Below are 18903 nucleotides of genomic sequence, written 5' to 3' on the forward strand. Positions count from 1 at the left end.
TCAGGAGCAGCATACTGGTGACAAAAAGAGGACTTGAGAGAAAATGACTGAGCAGAAAGCATGAGTAAGTCTTACTGATACTTGCACAGTGAGAACCAAGTGAGGGAGAGATGTGATGTGTTGCTCAGAGGGTGTTGGAGTGTCTATACCAAGCATGATCCTAAACCAGAGGTACCATGGTGCGTACTGATCTACCGTCTGTTGTATGATAGCTCACCCACTGGAATATAACTGAGAATCTAAATTGTGTCATATGTTCAGGGAGAAAGGTAGGTCATGTCATTCAGCTTGATCTACATCTAGCATAATCTGCTTGCACGGTTTATTATTGCCATTAAGTTTGTACTTTATTGTTTTTAATTGATTAGGCTTTGTTTACCTTTGGTAGCCTGCTTGTTCATTTGGAAAAGGCTGGCTGGCAACACTACTGCCTCTTCCTGTCCTCCCCCTCAGTGTGATTTGAATGACTGTTAAAATCCTGACCATGGTATATGACAAGGAACTGAAAATAAAATCAGTCTTTTAGCAATTCTCATGTGTATTATGTCCTCATTACAGTACCAGTGTGGCTGGAAAGAAATGCATTATTTTTCTTCTGCTCTTCCGTGTCCCAGTGTTAACAACATTTCTTGGTGTGATTTTTTTTTTGTTGTTAGGTCAGTTTGACACAAAGTGCTCATGTGACAGTATGCAGCCAAGCATAACTAGGTGCATATGCCACAGATGGCAGCAGCAAGGAAAACAAGACAGGCTTGACTTTCTCCATTGGTTTCAAGGTGTTCTCAAAGCAGCTTCTAGAAATCTGCTTTGTGCCTAAAGGGAGCTGTTTGTATGTGTGTTTATATGTACATATATATTTATAAAGTTGTAGTAGCTGCAATCTTTTAAATGTAGCTGGAGCATCTATTGAAATAAAGCAGAGAGAAATCCCACTCTGTGGGATACGTCTGTGTCCTTGTTCAAACATAGTAGGTTTTATAGTGGTATCACTGTGAAAAACCTAAACAATATAATTCTAAGTAGCAGTACTTGATACTACCTATGAGGGAGCGCATACAAAGCATCTTCAAAATTTAAAGAGGAATTAGGGATAGTGTTGGTACATAGAGTAGAGAAAACTGGTAATCAAAAAAAGCTATTGCATCATGTAATTGTTAACCTGAAACCTATAAATCACTAGAAAGCACTACAATAATATATGGTGCAGAGCATACCATACAGCACGTATTATAATTTCCTAGGAGTGGAATTACAGTAAAAAGAACACATTATCTTTTATCTTCATCATTTTGTTATGTAATAGGTCTGCACTCAGTAGCACCCTCTCTCCTGGGGATAGTATCTAGCATGATGACGTAGTTGGACTGAAAGAGATACTATTTTTCTGGGCAAGGAGCAGAAGTTTCTGTATCATGTATGCCTTTAAAAATTGCTGATAGTCCTTTTGTGTGGGGGATGCTTCTCTCTGTGTTTGTCTGTGTGTTTCTAAAATTCCTTTTGGAAATGTTCAGGAGAGCACATTCTCATTTTCTATAGTGGTTTGGTGGGAGTTGTTTTAGTAACAACTTTAGCAGGATCTGTATTGCTTGTTAGCAAATCAGCTGTTTCAGCCTCCTGTGCTGAGAATACAGACTTCTAATCCAGAGTCCTACACATCTTAAATTCAGGTTTTCCTATGATTAGATTTCTTATTTAATTTGCAAAAGGTTGGAAAAATTGTCAGGAATATGGTATTGTAGATACAGTCCCTGGAATCTTTACTGTATCTATTTACCTCTTCTTTAGTTCTTGCTTACTGAGTCCAAAAGTCATGAAACCTTTAGTCATGGACCCTACCTATTTTTGGAAGAGTACACTTGACTCTGAGGTGCAGCCAGGCTGCTTTGTTACAGTAAATGATTCCATTTGCAATCCTGGTGCAAATTCCTTCTTTGCTGAAAGAAAGCACAAGTGAGGATGAGATATCCTAGTGTCTTAGCATTGTGCTTGGTAAAGCTAAGCCTGAGGCTGAGAGCGCCATGATACCTAGTCCTATGCTCAAATGGGTGTTTATGTAGTGGTGTAAATCTGCTTCTTGTTCCCTCTGAATCTACTTCAGTGTTTATGGATCTACTATGCGAGCAAAGGTGCTCTCTGTGGCTGTTTACGTTGTGGTACTGACACACTGAGGCACACTACCATTGAAATGATGTTTCCCTGATCTGTAATCCATGTGAGGAATCATGTTGAGCAGCTGCACCCTTCGTTTGACAGCTTCGCTGAACAGTTGGATTCTGCTAGTGTAGGAGGTGGGTTGGCTGAAAGGAAAGATCCACCTGCCCCAGTCTACACAGTGTGGGCTAGTTAAGTACATGTGTGGCATGAAAAATGATTCTCAAGATCATTTAAGGGGTTTGGCCATGCTTTGGAAGAGTTTGGTTGTACTTCAGTGGCTGGCACCTCAACAACTGTTTTGTAGCCTCAAAGGGATGCAAAGAGACTTTCAGCAGGGGAAGTCATACTAGTTGGGCTGTCAAAAGGTAAGCTTAGCATCACAGAAAGATTAAGTTAGATGTGACTTTGGTTGGTTTCTAGAAGCAGCCAGTAGATGCATAAGCTCAGAGGCTTAACCCAGCCACAAGAATAATCACTCTCAAACTAGATTTGTATCATCTCTTTTGCAGAACGCTTCTGGGCAGATTTAAGTGATATTATTGTCAATATACAGGGAATACATATTATATTACAGTTGCAGTTTGCCAAAGACTGTCTTGAATTTGCAAAGTCTGTCCTAAAGTCATCCAGGTTAGTGCCAGGAGCAGGCAGAAATATTTGAAACCTTGCTACCACTCGGTTATCTCCATCTATCATACCAGGTAGAAGGTTTTCCCCCTATTAAATATGTTCTGTTTTAATTTTATTTGCATAGATGTCAGTTTTTAGTGTTCCTATAACTTTAAAAAAAAACCTCAAAAAAGAAAGCAAGCAAACAATATTAATAAACCAAGCAAAAATTTCCTGTGGACTCTGACCATGGCGAAGAAAACATTTCAAGCAAAGCACTTTGAATGAAGTCATGATTGTTTACAGAAATGTACAAACTATTCCTGATTACACAAGCAAGTTTGGTCCATAATAATGGTTTGGTTATTTCAGGTCAGAAACATTGCAATGGCCTTTAAGCCTAGGTGTCCAGACCCTCAGTACCTTTTCCTCCTCTTATCCCACAGTAGATTTGAATTCTCACCTATGCCAAAATGACTTTAAACACCAAAGTATGTAGGATGTAGTTGAGCCATAGTTTTGGCTAAAAGTGATATGGTTACCATTTTTTTGAGGTTGAATAATATGAAGTTGAACTTTTTAAGTATGAACATCCAGTGTAATTGGGGGAAAAATGTATTCAGAGACAGGTCCTTCTAGTCTTTTGTGTCAATCTGTTGTGACTTGTGGGACTTTGCATATGGCTTGAACTGGAGGAACCTGGATGACAAATCAAAGCTGTAGCTGACATTCAGAGTAGAGGAAGCTAAAAAGCAAAGGCAGTTGTGGAACCTCCCCAAATGCTGTAAGAACAAACTGTGACATTTCCCCCCTTATTTTTGTTTGAGTTAATGATTTGGCTTCAAGTCAGTTTTTGTTTCAATTGTTAATTTCTGTTGAAGAGCATTTTGCGCTCTCTTTTCTCCTTCTCGCATCCATTTAATTTCTATTTGCATACATCCTTTCTGAGACATTTCTTCAGTAGAAATAAGAAGGGAAACACACCATACCATGGTGGTATCTAAACTACAAGGGCAGTTTTTGGACTATCTCCTTAAACAGTTCATGGGGTATCCCAAGGTCCTGATCATTCAGCTTGAGAGATTTACTAGAGTTCTTGTTCCTGGCCTTTGTGAGTTTTTGTTCTGAGGAGACTAGGCTGTACCCAGTTTACAGGAAGCACTTGGATACCTAAAGGTCTAGATGCACCTGTTTGTATCCTGACATACATTTAGATTGTAGTCTTAGTGTTCACCAGGCTTGGGAACTGGACAGTAGTCCTGGGCTCTGCAGCTTAAGCACACCCTTAGGGAATGGCCCGGGTGGGAGTCTAACAGGGTTAGTGTTCACCCTGTATCTTGTAGTCTTTTAAATTTGAGGTAGAACTGCAGCATCTTCCCCCAGACTCTTGTTGAGCTCCCTCCTACAGCCTTGGAGAAACCAACTCAGCTTCTTGTGGGTTTGGAAAACTATAGCTGCTCCTGTTTTGCAATTCTCTCTGAAACGTTTTGGAATCTATGAGAAGGAAATTAACAAATGTATAGCAAAAGCAGCTCAAAATGTTTTATTAGCTGATCTTATTTATCAGTTCAAATATCAAAACAACCAGCCTTTTTCCTGAAGTATGTAAAGCATATCATATCTAGCAGGGTTTGGGTCTAATAAAAGTTGTTTTACTTCTCTCTATCTTCAGTTTTCATTACAGAAATGCAACTCCTGAATTTGAATGCATTCTCTTCTTAAAAACCTGCTGTAGTACCCTTTCAGCATTGGAAACATTCTACTTTTGGATTGGCTTTGCATGTTGTCCCATTGGCTGGGAGCAGCTTAGCCCATATTGGTTACTTAAATAAAAGAACAATATAAAGTAAACACTTGCCCTTTGTAGGCTTGTTATGGGTTTAGCCAGCTGGGCCTAAATTTAGGTTTTAAAGTTCAGCTAGGCCTGGGAATTGTCAGCTGACTTGAGCTGGGCTGAGCTAGCTAACAGCTGACTTCTTCTAGCCAATAATATTGTATTCCATACCATATTGCATCATCTCAAAAGGGGTAAGAGCTGGTGTGTGGGTGTGGCTTGTTCAGTTGCTTCACAGCTGTGGTGCCAGCAAGACACTCTGCTGTCCCAGGAGGGATGGGGAGGCCCAAGCTCAGAGCACCGGCTTAACATCATGTTATCTGAGGGAAGTAAAATGTTTGTTCTTAGCTTTTCTCTCTGCTTAAGTCTGTCTCTGAAGAACCAACATCTCTAGAATGATTTGTAGTTAAAATGGTAGAATTTGTGTTTACTGGGAAGTGGGAAGTTATTTCTTGTTATACATAACTTGTGTAAGTGTGTGTTATATTGTAGTATCCTCTTAATTTTCTCCTTTCTGTATAAATACATGTAGTTAGTTTCAGCATAGACCTGGCTTTGGAAGTTTTTTTTTTCCTCTCTCCCTCTTCTTTTTCCCTTGGCTGGTTGGGGGGAGGAGGAACCCTTTTCACTCTGTCCTGGACAGTTGGTGTTTTGCCAGCTCAACCCAGGACAAGGCTGCATGAAATCTCTAGTTAAGAAAATATTAGCCAAAGATTTGAATATGGACAAGTGACAGGATGTGAATATATGCTTGTGACACTCATCCCAACTAGTGCAGGAAAATGAAACAAAATTGAGCCAGACTTATTATGTTTTTCAGATTCATTTTAGCTTGCAGCCCTTCTTTTTCTCACAAATCTCTAGAATTTAATTTGGATAGTTCAGCAAACCTACGGTCAGATGGAGAATTGATTTATAGATGCTGCTATTAAAAGCTGATTATGTGCACATGAATCAAACTGTGTAGCCCAATTAGTTAGGATACCTCCTTCAAAGACTATTCTGCAGGAATCTGTGTTATAGTTCAGTTGATACTGTGTGTTTGGCTTTAGATACTTTTCAGAAATTCAAGAGCACACCCTTTGTTAAGACAAGTTTTCCATTCTGATTAAAACCTTTTTTCTTTTTTTTAATTGTGGACTGGAAAACACCTCTAATAAAAAATAGCTTGTCCTAAGTCTGTGTGATTTAGTATGCTACTGGTACTCTATATGGAAATTTTCCTCCATAACTTGTTGGTGGCTGCTTCCAACATCTCCAGGAGACACTACTGTGGCGTTGGTGTTTGCTGCAGACCTCCGACTACAGATTTTCTCTGAGAGGGGAAAATGTGTCCTAGTAGTGAGGGTTGTTGCAAACACAGGCAGCTGCTCAGCTTGTCTTCTGAAGGGCTGAGTTCCTGCAGGTCTTATGGTCAGTGGTTTTATTTGCTAGGTTTTCAGATTGCTTTGCAGTGTTAGATCTTAAAAGATCTCTAACAAAGAGTGAGACATGCTTTGAGTTTGGATTTTTATTTCTTTCATTGTCACTTTCATTCTTTAAAGTATGGGGTGATAACACTATGGGTTTGTGACTTGTCATGGTGTGGTCAAAACAAACACATGGAATATTCTAGGAAAGTAAACCACATATATACAGATATATATATATCTCATGGGTAGAGGCAAATTTCTCATTTAAACTAATAGTTCTCTCCTTATTTTTACATTCTAAAAAGATTTATGCCTTGGGATTTGTGTATTAGAAATGTTCGCAGTATGAGATTTATATGTAACTGTTGAGAAACCACAAGTTATTATCTGAAATATACCAGTTTGATTTTTCCAAACTATTATGGAAGAGGTCTAATCTCATAAAGTTTTTTCCTTGGGCGTTCAACTGATTACTAAAAGCCAAATGTCAAGAACAAGCCTGAAGCAGTATTTGAGCACAGCTGGTGATCTATAAAGCACCTACTGCTAGTGTTCAAAGGCAATTGGAAGGAGGTATTTGCACTCTTGTGTTAGTGTAAAAGGAATGGATCTGATGGATCAAGGACCTTTCAGTCATCTTGCTTTTAAGAAATCCACCTGGTGCTTGCCCTGAACAGAGGGGCTTGTGCTTCATAGAATAGTAATAACTCAAAAGGCTGTATAGCCTTTTTGAGCAGCAAGTATGAACTGACCTATTTGCAATGCCAAAGCTGAATGGCCATGTGTTTTGGCAATTTAATACTCTAGCAGTTAATGTGACAGTAATCTTTATATATAGGCTTCCAGCATGGTGTAATCAGGTCTTGATGCTATTGTCTATACAGGAAGGTCACCTAAGGCCACAGTGAATGATTATAGGGTACCCAGATAAGGTTTGATAGAGTAAAGGATGGAAAATTCTCATCGAGCCTAGTGATCAGATGATTAAGGGGTTACATAAATAGACGTCTAAAAAGATTCCTCTTTTGTGGGTATTGTGGCAGCTCTGTGTTTCCTCTGCCTCTCTTAGCACAGCATTGAGGATCGGGATGGCTCTTGAGAGCTCCATGTGATGGTGAAGATTTGTTTCCTTGCTAAAGCACAGGCCATCTGTAGTGCAGTCTTTGCATCCCTGTAGCTCCAGTTAGATTAAAAGTGCATGTAGGAGGGGGAGATATTTATGTGGGAACTGGCATTGTATAAGGGTTAGGGTGGTTATGCATATAGTTTCTTTCATCAGTTGCTAATGAAAATATCACAGGAATTGTGTGTGTGTGTGTGTGTGTTTTAATTTTTGGGTTCTCCTTTGTGAAAAACTAATGAAATTCAGCCTTGTGTGACACTGTGCAGGAGCTTGGCTAGGACTTCAGTGTTGTACAGGTTGTTACATTTCGTAAATACATATTAAAAAGATTCCTGGTCCATGAAGCACAATAAACGATTTTCTGTTAATGGAGAGCAGCATTTTCATAGGTCCAGCTTAAAGAATAAAACTGTTCTCAGACCAGTGGTGTAAGTTTAGAGTGGTGTACTTGAGAGCTCAGCTCCAGCGCTACCAAAAGAAAATCACCAGTTCCATTGCAATTAACTCTCTACTGCTGTTCTAAGTTAGTATCCCTGCATGGAGCAGGATGGTCAAATTGCTGTGACAAGAAGCTTGTGAATTGATTTACTTCTTACACAGTTGATTACACATGCTAATGAATTGATTTTGTGCATTAAAAATATATATTAATATTTTCCTGGTATAATGTATTATAGAAAACCTTGGGAATTGTTTTTCTAGCATTTGACATCTTATTTTGTAAATTATCTCTCTAGAGGCTTTAAGCTTGGGCTTTTTTATTTTCTATGCATATTATGTGCGAATTTAGCAGAGATATTGCCTCACTCTTGGCTGTGTGTGGGTTTTTAAATGTAAGATCTTTTGTGTGTGTATGCCATTACTCTAACAAATGTTCATGAAATTCTGTGCAAGAAGCAGCAGCAAAATACCACACAACTGGAGTATATAGTGATTAATTAGCAGTAATATATTTTTAAACTTGGTGAGTTTTGAAGCTAACTATAAAATTACTTAAAGATGAGTAAATTGTCCCTAAAGAGATCTGCTCTGCACTGGTTTGTTTTGGTTTTGCTTTGTTTGTTCTTAAAATTAGTTTGTTTATTTATGTGTATATGCTATTAAGCATAACATTTCTGTAGAAGTCATTAAAAGTTGCTCAGGTCATGTTTTAGGCTCATGTTTAGTGTTGTCACTCTCTAACTTCACTACTAGTGAGCCTGTATTTTGGAGAAGATACTGAAGGTACTGTGTTGACATCTGTGGAAAAGTAAGAGTTATGACCCTGGTTCAATGTAAACCACTACCCTTTTGCAGAATAGAATAGGTGTCCTAGAAAATGTGTTCTCTTTCACTTTGGCTCCCATTGCATGTAAAGCTGATGTTTAAAATACTTTGGTCCCTGCTTTTGCCTTTCTGTTCAACTGTGCTTCTAGAAATAAATAGCTTGTTATTTTGTAAGCTATTTGAATGAGGATATAAAGTAAGAGTTTATACTGAGTGGGTTTTCCTCTTACCTTGTTTTTTAGATACTTCAAGAAGTGTTAAGGCCTCTCCAGAAACAGCTGAAATCTTTTTTCAGAAGTTAAGAAATAAATATGAATTCACAATCCTGGTGACCTTAAAACAAGTCCATTTGAATTCAGGCGTTATTCTATCTATTCATCATTTAGATCATAGGTAAGTACTGATACCTTTATGCTGGCTAATGAAAGTATGTGTATTTATGCAGTAAAAAATTGAACATAAATTAGAGCCAAAGTGTTGTGTAGCATATAATTTGCAAATATTCATAGTGTTTGGATAGCCATATTGTCCAGGTTCATAACAATTCACAAGTCCAAATCAGCTGAGGGAAGAGGAATAGATGTTGCTCTTTACAGCTCTCTTGCCACCAAGGGCATAAAAAGGCAGTTCTCTACTGTCATTCATAACCATAAGGACCAGATGCTCAGCTGGTATAAAAGTGTCATGTCAGTATAGCTACACTGATTCACAAAGCATGGCCCTGTGTGTCCACCTCTTCACCAGCTGGTGTTTAACACTGCAAGGAGTTAAAAAAAAAACAACCAACAACAACAAACAAATAAACAAAAAAAAATCCTCCAGTTATGGGCTTATGCCTCCCATGAATGACAGAATTTTACTCAAAATGTTGTCAGCCTTAAAAAGCTAAAGTGTGTGACATATAGCATTTAAGGATTATCCCTTTGATAGGGTAATGACTGCTAGAGAAATATTTTTATATATCTGTCTGAGTAATAGCTATTAAAGAGAACTGCCCTATGATTCTCTGACAGAATCAAAAGGAGTTTTCAAGGGTACACTTTTCTAAGGAGTCATTAGCAATATTTGCCAGAAACCCGTCCCTGGCCAGAAATAACCCCATGCAGTGCTACAGGCTAGGGAAAGAGTGGCTGGAAAGCTGCCCAGTGGAAAAGACCCTGGAGGTGCTGAACATGACCCAACAGTGTGCTCAGGTGGCCAAGAAGGCCAATGGCATCCTGTCCTGTATCCCTAATGGTGTGGCCAACAGGACTAGAGAAGTGACTGTTCCCCTGTACTTGCCACTGGTGAGGCTGCACCTCGAGTGCTGTGTCCAATTCTGGGCCCCTCAGTTTAGGAAGGATGTTGAGGTACTGGAGAGGGTGCAGAGAAGGGCAACAAGGGAGGTGAAGGGGCTGGAGCATAAGTCCTGTGAGGAGCAGCTGAGGGAGCTGGGTGTGTTTAGTCAGGAAAAGAGAAAGCTCAGGGGTGAACTGACTGCTTTCTGCAACTACCTGACAGGAGTTTATAGCCAGGTGGGGGTTGGACCCCAGGTGACTTCTCCCAGGCAATCAGCAATGGCACTAGAGGACATAGCCTCAAGCTGTGTTAGTTTGAATATTAAGAGGAATGTATGCACAGAAAAGGTGATTAGACATTAGAATGGACTGCCTAGGACATCACTATCTCTGGAGGTGTTTAAGGGAAGACTCAATGCCATGGTCCAGTTGACATAGTGGTGTTTGGTCATAGGTTGGACTTGATGATCTTGAGGTCTTTTCCAGCCTAGTTGATTCTGTAATCTTCTGTTTATCTGCATAGTGAAATTTGAACTGTCTAACAGCATTTGTCAAGGTTTCTAATTGAAATTGGAAGGTCTGTGTTATGTGTGTAGGTATATAAACTGTGGATGTGTAACTTAGTGGCATTGCGGAGCATTTTTGGGGCCCTTTTCCTCTTAATTGTGGAAACTATTATTACTCTTATTCTGATGGTATAATGTTAGAGGTATGAAAATAAAGATAATAATCAGCTTGTGCCTTGGTGAAAAAAGCTCCTCCCACCATTTTAGCTAGTGTGTCCTTTTTTTCTTATGTCCTCCTATGATTTTTCTGTAGAGATGTATGCTTTATGTTTGCATTTGGGGTGTCTTTTTAAGCCTTTGGATAATCAGAGACAAAAAAAATAGGTTATTTAGGCAAACAGTCATTTGTTAGGTCAGATTTGTTGAAGCGGGCTAAAGAACAATCTCCTCATGAATATTTTGTTGTGTTCTTTGGGGGAATATTAGGCAATTAATTTAAAAAGGATCTAGAAGAATTGGCTTTAAAAAATGTTAGATGTAATCTGATCCCCTTACAGTCAGCAAAAATCTTCGTTATCTTCAGCAGGTGTGAAATTATTCTCAACAAGAGTATGGCCTGAAAGAGCTTGTGGCTGTTATAACAGATGTGCTCTTAGGCTTTTAATAAACACATTCTGGTCTATTCTGTGCTAGGATGTACAGAAGGATGTCTGTGTGCCATAGTAGTGCTTGTTCGGGTCAACTTAACTGTGCTAGAATGAGTGCTGACTTAGGTGTGGATAATACTGGAATCAGGGTAGCATCTCCGAGTCTCCTGTAGTCATGGTTTTAATGTTCTTTTATGATGAATGACAGTAATGACAAGAGTAAAGGAAACATTTGGATAGCTTGCATTAGATGCTTCTTCTTCAGTTCTGGATCTCCATCTCTGGCCTTGCCAATCTCTGACCAGGGACTTGTCTGTAACAGTCTTGTAGTTCTTAAACACCTTCTTGTGAAGTCTGTCGTAGCAGTCAGTCATCACAGTTAGTGGAAGAAGTAGCAGTGCCAGACCTGGCTCCACTCCTTTGCCCCTAGCTTTAGCCTTTTATCACTCTGTCAAAAAAAGTTGTGCTGATATTGAACTGCTGCCTTGGGTCTATATCCCTAATTTACAGGGGTCAGTACTAGCTCTAACCTTTCCTTAGTGAGAAATTAAATAGTGGTGAGGAAGGTGGCAGGTGGCAGTAATTGAAGGATATAGTCAGTTATCACACAAGTAACTTTTCATATGTTTTATTGCACAGAGGTTTCATAACAAATAATAGTTCTAGGATAAAAGAATTTCTAGGGTACAAGAAAATAAAATTGTTTAAGAAGTGGAAAAAGGTATGTTTATTTAGTGGCTTGGCAAATACTTTGTGTGTTTTTGAAAATAGAGAAGAGTAAAAACTCATCCTTTTTTTGTATGGGTCTAGGGAATTTGGTGTGAATCTGTTAATTTACAGCAATTGAGAGCATTTCCTAAACTGTAGTTACTTTTTTTAGTTTTATGGTTTTCTTTATAGACTTAAAATAGTTTACATGATTCAGAGTTTACTGACTCAGTATATGTTCTCTAGTTTTATGTGGCTGGTTTTGGTTTTGTTTGCTGGTTCCCTTTAGAGTATCATAAAAAATGAATACTACAACTATTTAAGACTTTAGGTGTTAAGAAGTTGATAGGACTGGTCTCAAAGTTTCCCCTCTAATGTCATGTGCTGAATGCTATCTTTGGGCTGTCAGAGAGATACAAAAGTTCTCTATGTAAGTCTGAGGCTTTTGCTGAGGCCGGGCTGTTGCTGTCACCACAGAAGTAGCTCCTGAAATGATCTTCTGCAAATATAGTAATCTTTTTGGACTCTGTTAAATGCTTTCATTTTTCTTTTCCTAGTTGGCTATTGAAGCTGACTTCCCCTTTCATAACAATTATGCTTTTCTTCAGTATTAAATATATTAAATTATTTCAAAAATAATCTGAAAATGAAAGAATCTGAAATACTACCTATAACTGTCCCTTTCTGACTTGATCGTACATTTCCACAGACATTGCTTTTTTCCCCCCCCACTGATTAGAGCAGCCAAGGAGTTCAGGCAGTGGTAGTTTTGGGCACAGCATGAAGGTTGATAGTTCAAGGGAAGAAAAGCTCTTGTGGTGTTGGGGAATCCAAATCATGCATCAGTAATTGTGAAGATGAATTTCAGGCATTTGAATGCACCTGTTAGGCATATGTCTGAAAGATGGAAGCTATAAATGTTTTCTTAATTTGAGAGCATCACCTTGACCAGATACAGTGCCCTGATTAAAACGCATTGTATTTCACAGTAACAAGGTTAAATATTTTTAATTGTGGTAATGAGGGGATGCCTTAAGTGTGAGTAGAAGCACTGTTAAAGACTGATTGTTGTGTTTGCCCTCAGCCTTCGGTTTAAGCTGTATTCTTCACTTCTGAATTTGTCTTACCTACTTCTTGAAAAAAGAGTCAACAGAGATGATTTTAATCTGCAGTGAGGTTGTAATATATATTTTAGGTCTTGATATTACATCATATGTTTTCATTTAATGATCAACAGTAGAGAGATATAATAAAGCTTTTTCCACCCTTAGTGGTTAAATGGCTTTATGTAACTAATATTATATTCCTGTCTCTTGAGATACTTCATATTAGAGCCTTTAAAGGGTGAAATTGCTGGTTTGTAGTTTACCCATTCCTTCCTTTGGTTAGTGTTTTTTATATCCTGAAACAGAGCATTGAAATCAATACCATACTATGGACAGGTTTTCTCTATACTTAATTTGTACTTCTAATTGATTCACTTTCAGCCTTAACTTAGCATTTGCTTTCACAGTAGTTGGTGTCTTCCGATTATCTGCTGTCCAATTGCCTGTACTGTACAGCAGTTTCAGCATGTAGGAGCAACTTATCTGTGACATTTTTTCTCTTACTGATTTATGTGTACAAGGAGATAAGTTGTCAGAGGTGAATTCTAAATGCATGAGTAGTGTTCTCTCTTTTCACCATTGTATGAAAATAGAGGTGGAATTGTATGTTCCCTCTTTTCATGTATGAGTATCAGTATTTCTGGACTGCAGTGTGAAGTGTGCTCTCTGACACCACAAAATCTGTGCAAACATTACTCTGAGAAAAGCTTTCAGTATTTACCGCTTAAGCCAATATTCACCACTTAAACAAATAATTTGCAGAGCAGACATTAGGTAAGACTAATATGGGATTCATTTTCAAATGTTAAAGCTGTATGTGGCTGTTCTCTATACCAAAGAAATAGTAGCTTATTTCTTTTTAAACCACTCCCTGATGTTCTTTGTTGGAGGAGTGCAGGTTGTAGTACTCAGTTGTTTGGTTTTAAATCTTAGTTGCTGTTCCTTACTGATCTGATAATAGTTACTAACGCTCTGGATTCTGTTCACAACAATCAGTTGTTTTTGAATTTAATTTCTCTAGGGATTTAAAACTTCTCTTGTGTTAGTCTTCTAGTCTTTTGATAAAGGTTGCATGTTTCATCAAAGCTGTCAAAAATATTTTCTTTCATTCATTCACTCCTTTTCTAGTGCATGAGAAGTTTCTCTGGGACATAGGATTCTTTTTGAAGATACTGACAGCTTGGTTGGGTGCTCTGTTCCAAAAGAGAAAGGTTCCTTGTTTCTGTTTGTTTGGGAGATTAGCTTTTATCCCTCAGTACGGAGTTGGATGGAAATATTTTTTAAAGCATCTGTTTTGTGTTATACTCAGTTAAATGTCTTCACAATGCTGGGAATGACCTGTTTCTTGAAGTATTGGTTATAAAAGTTATTATAAATGTGATTGACACCATGTCATTGTTGACTGGGGGGGTGTTTGGGTTTTTTGAGCTTTTTTTTTTTGCTTCAGTTTTGCTCTATGACCAAAAAATAAAGAAAAAGAATAAAAATGCCAGTAGGGTGTGAATTCTTGTAATGCATGCACCTTGAGAACACCATTCTGTAACTTTAGTTAATCAAGCGAGGCCATGCTGTCCAGTGTAAATCATCACAGTGCCAACTAATCCAGGGTGAATTGGTTGAGAACTTCTTACAGAATGCTCATATGCATCTGGAACCTCTTAATTGAATTGAGATTAGTGACAGGCCTTCTTGAGTAAGAGACTAAAGGTTATACCTTCTTATGACACTGAAAACTACCACTGAAATAGTTGAAATGTGGGTTTTGACAAATGCTGTTATTCTTCAGCTGTTGTTTGAAAGGCTTTCTGTGAAGAAATAAATAACAAAGAAATCTGTATTCTTTTGAGGGAGGAAGTGGCAGGAGTTACATTGAAAATAACCTTTTACTATTACTAATATGTCAGAAAGTTGTTTGTTATATTTGTAGTCCTTGATGGGTAAACTTTGTCAAGAAAGGGAAAGAGAAGGATGGTTTATATCATTTGTTTTTATAGTGTTTCATCTGAGAAAGTTCTTCCCTCGCTGATTTTTAGTAGACGAGGAAGCTTCAGATAGGCAAGACTGATATTTCTGGGACTGTGTGTTAGTGAGAACAAATGGAAAATAAGTGTATTGATTTATGGGGTTAGTGAGAGGCAAGAATTAGTGTTTAAGAAAATGTTCTTTGGCAGATTTCATATCCATGGCTCAAGCAGGAATGGCATGGACAATGTGCTGTAATATCAGGTTTGAATTTTTCCAAGACCCAAGCCAGCCCCTTTTGCGAGAATAGCTTTTCTTGGAGTTCCTTGAAGAGCTTGGTGGGGCCCCTCAGGTCCTGCTTCTGGCTCATCCCCTAGATATTGTGAGAGGACTGGCTGGGAGCCTTGCCTTCTCATCAGCAGTGACATTGCAGGATCTGGGATTCCCTGTTCTTGTAGTAGCCAGGGGCAATTAAGACACAGCACTAAACTCAGCAGAAGCTATGCAGCCTCTGCAGGGGGGAAGGCAAGATTTTTCCTCCTTGATTTAGATACAGTTGACCTCAAATTCTGGGAGGTGAGCAGAGAGATCTCTTGGTTGAGAGGCAAGTTCTTGACTTCAAAGCCAGCAGAGTTCCAGACCACAGCAGTCCCAGTGAAATCAGATGAGGCCCCGCATATTTGTTCCCTGTGGTTTATTAGTTTGAATTGGGTACCGACAGTGAGCCAGGGACACTGATGGAAAGCATTTGAACAGCCTCACATGTTTATTTCCGAGCCTTCACTTCAACATTAGGGTATTTCAATCTTACTCTAGTAGCTGCTGCTGTGGCTTCTTTCTGTCTGGAGAGAAGCTGCAATGCTGTGTAGTAGTAGTAGTTTGTGCAGGTGAATGTGTGTGGATGGTGTCTCTGCTGTTCCAGCCCTCTCTCACCTGCCTGTTCCTTCCCATGAGCATCTCAGTGAGGAGGGTGTTTCCCTGTGCATGTCCCAACACTTGGCTCCATTGTCTAAGAACATCAGGGCTGTACCTTCTCCCTCCCCCGCTGTTCTCAGTAGCTGTCCAGTGCAAAGTGCAAAGCTGAAGTGGTTGACCATTTTGTGGTGGAAGAAAATAAAAAGCAAAAGAGATGTAAATGCCAGAATGATCAGTAGCTCTCTGGCTGGGGTGCTTCAGAAGTGTTTTCCTCACGTAGTTAACTTCCACTCTGCCTGACTTGGAGCAGGGATTTGAACCTTTTTTTTTTCTTCTGAGACTAGTGCCCTGAGGAGTGTTGTTTGCTCTTCCCCCTGCCCCATTTGATGCAGTGGTGATGCAGCTTTGTTGGCAGTGCCTGGCCAGGGCTGTGCTACTAAATAAAACGGTACCCAGGCTGAAGCACTGGCCTGGTGTTGTCCATTTTGCATAATTTTAGCATCTTCCTTGGCGTGCTTTTGTCTCCCTTGCAGATGATGTCAGGGCAGTTTGGGGAGCAGCATTGGCCAGGGACTGTTCCCACCAGGCAGTGTGGAAAAACCCACCAATTTCAAGGAAAGAAGAGAGAGCTCCAACATGGCTGTGAGTTGTAGTGGAACACTACTGTTCATATTTACCTTCAGGGCCAGGGAATGGGCCTCACTGGCTTTATTTATTAGTACAGGCATAGAGATTAACATCAAGTTACAGAATTTAGGTCGCTCTTTTAACTGACTTACTGCTTTTGACTGATAATACCATGTAATGGAAAAGCCCCATTAGGTCTACAGGAGAGGCTGGGTTTACTGACCTATTGTTTGTGTGCTCTGTGTGGATATGGGTAATACCCTCTTCTGATTTTGAGCTCTCGTCCCTTGAGTTCTCTTTTTTCATATAGGTAATAACCATAGTGTTAAAGAGTATTTAAGGAAGTCCTCCAGAAAATCTTAGATTTGTCCTCTCTATCTCTTATTTTAGGAAGCATTTCACCCTAGACCCCACAACCTTTACTGTGAGAATGTTTGTTTCTTTCCAAAGATCTTGTTTTAATGATTATTTCAACATTTTTGAACAAAAATATCCTAAGTCAGAAAATCCATGTCTGGTTCTGAAACTGTATTCAGCAAAAAAAGGGACAAAAATGGAACTGGTGACTTTCCTGCCCACTGTGCAATTTCACTAATAAGGGGTACCAACTTATCCAGAGAAGTAAAGACCATTTTTAATTTTTCCACTCCCTGGCAAAACTGCCAATCTTCTTTTAGCTAGGTAGAACTGTAGTTAGTCAAGAAAAGGTCAAAGCAGTCAAGCAGTAGTATAAATGAGAAGTGGGAACTAGATTTTTATAGGTAAAATCAAGTTACCACTTAAAGCTTCATATAATCATTAATAATTTAGGTTGAAAAAATGAGAATCTACCTGGGGATATTTTGAGATTGTGTTATTCTAGGGGATGCACCAAGCACTAAAACCTCCCAGGAAATGTTTCAGAATGCTTACTGTTACTTCCAAATAGAAAAATAAGGCTCACACTCCTGGCTGCCCAGTCATCATACCATGAAAAATAGCAAATAATGCATTGCTGAATGTGGTAGTGGTGCTGCAAGAATTGCTTTTACATCTTCGTAATCTACACCCAGCAGAATTGCTTACTGCTGTTGTAACTATAGTCTGCAATGGATAGGGTCTACTGAGTAGGATCTCTTATGTTTTATGTAATTATACTTATCAGAAAAGCCAGAACTTCATATCAAAAACCTTCAGATGAAGATTTTTTTAATAAATAATGGAGATAAGGATTTTAATTTTTTTCTTCGTACATATTCCTCTTTAATTTTATTGCTTTCCCTTTTCTTTTTAATGTAGATCAAAGACCCATGAAGAACTCTTTTAACACTATACCTATAATTGTGAGTAGAAAAAATTAAAAAAAAGCTCAAAACAAAACCCCACCCTGTAATAAATTTATAAGCAACAACCATGATATCTTGCCTTTAGCTTCTAAAATATTTGTCTGCATGCTGTAAAATGAAGTGTGCGTTTATTGTGTGAGCAAGGATGGCCAATGAACAAGTGAGACATTAAGCAATAGGCTTTTCCAACACTGGCTGTTGCCTGGAATGGGCATACCTCTCTCTTCTCAAAGACTGATACTGTGGATACCAGGACCACCTGGTGTTTCACCTCTGAAATGTCTAACTTTTTGCTGTCCTGACTTTCTTCTGGAGTCTTCCCTGTGCTGGTCTGTTGCAGCCCAAGGAGCAAGTCCTGCCTGGGCTGGTGTGGCCATGTGCCCTTTGCCAGTATGGTCATTAGAGCTCTGCAGTTGAGCAGATTTGCTGACTCCCAACTCTTACCCAGCAGTTAAAACAGATCAGTGCTTGGCAGCAGAGAAAACATCACTGTTTTCTGTCTCACGTTCCTCCAGGGCATTTGAAACAAATTTCTTCCTCTTATGAAAACAGGCTCATCCTTAGTCAGTACTTAGGGCATCACTGTCTGGCTGGTTTTCAAGCAGAGCAGCTGATCTGTGACGGTTGCCTCGGCTGTTGCCATTGCAGTGATTGTGCATGCACAGAGTGAGCTATGGAGATGTAACAACCTTTTTTTGAGGTTGGCATTTTCTTCTCCACATGTCAAATGTAGTAAAACCTAAGCATGATCTCCCAGTGAAGTTGAATCTGTTTATCCCAGTGTGTATGTGGTTTTGTGGGTTAAAATCAAGTTGACTGGTATTCCTTGAACAACCACAGAGATTATGGACATTGCAAAGCAGGGAGCTGGTTCTCCTCTTGTATTGTGTTTCTCATTGGGGTTTATTTTTCAATCCAAGAGCTGTTTGCCTTCTGCAGCATAGATGACCAACTTGGAGCTTGTTGGGGGAAGCATCAGTGGGATTTATAATGGGACATCTTTGGCTGCTGCTGTCCCAGCAATGTGTGGGCTGTGCTGGGCTGGTGTGGACAGGAATCCAGTGACTCAGCTGAAGAGGTTTCCCTGAAGCTTTTCAGTGATGGAATTCTTGTCTAGAGGAAGACTGCAGTACAAAGTAATTATTACTTTCTTTGGGAGTAAGTCATTAGAAACCAAAATCACCATCTTCTCTCTCAAAATAGTAATCTGAGCCTACAGAGAAGTGTATTTTTGTCGCCCTAAATTAATTTTTTTTAATCCAGATGTGTTTGTTAATGCTTAGTATACTTTCTCAAATACTCTTCCAAACCTTTGGAAAGCATGTACCCAAGTGTTACAGCCTCATAGATGGAACAAGAAGCCTCACTGTGGGCAAACTTTGTGTTTTCACCCATATGAGTTTGCCAGTGCAGAAGCTTGTCCCATGTCCTG

At 39.2% G+C, this 18903-nt stretch overlaps 1 protein-coding gene across 1 annotated transcript in view; it reads left to right on the forward strand.

The window, feature by feature from the left end:
- Window positions 1–18903, forward strand: part of NELL2 (neural EGFL like 2) — a 136712-nt gene that overhangs the window by 12417 nt on the left and 105392 nt on the right. The window contains exon 3 of the mRNA XM_071552355.1: window positions 8641–8791. Within this exon, the coding sequence (XP_071408456.1) occupies window positions 8641–8791 (151 nt within the window). The remainder of the gene's footprint in view (window positions 1–8640; window positions 8792–18903) is intronic.

The sequence above is a fragment of the Pithys albifrons genome, chromosome 3 (assembly GCF_047495875.1).
Source record: "Pithys albifrons albifrons isolate INPA30051 chromosome 3, PitAlb_v1, whole genome shotgun sequence".
Lineage (NCBI taxonomy): Eukaryota > Metazoa > Chordata > Aves > Passeriformes > Thamnophilidae > Pithys > Pithys albifrons.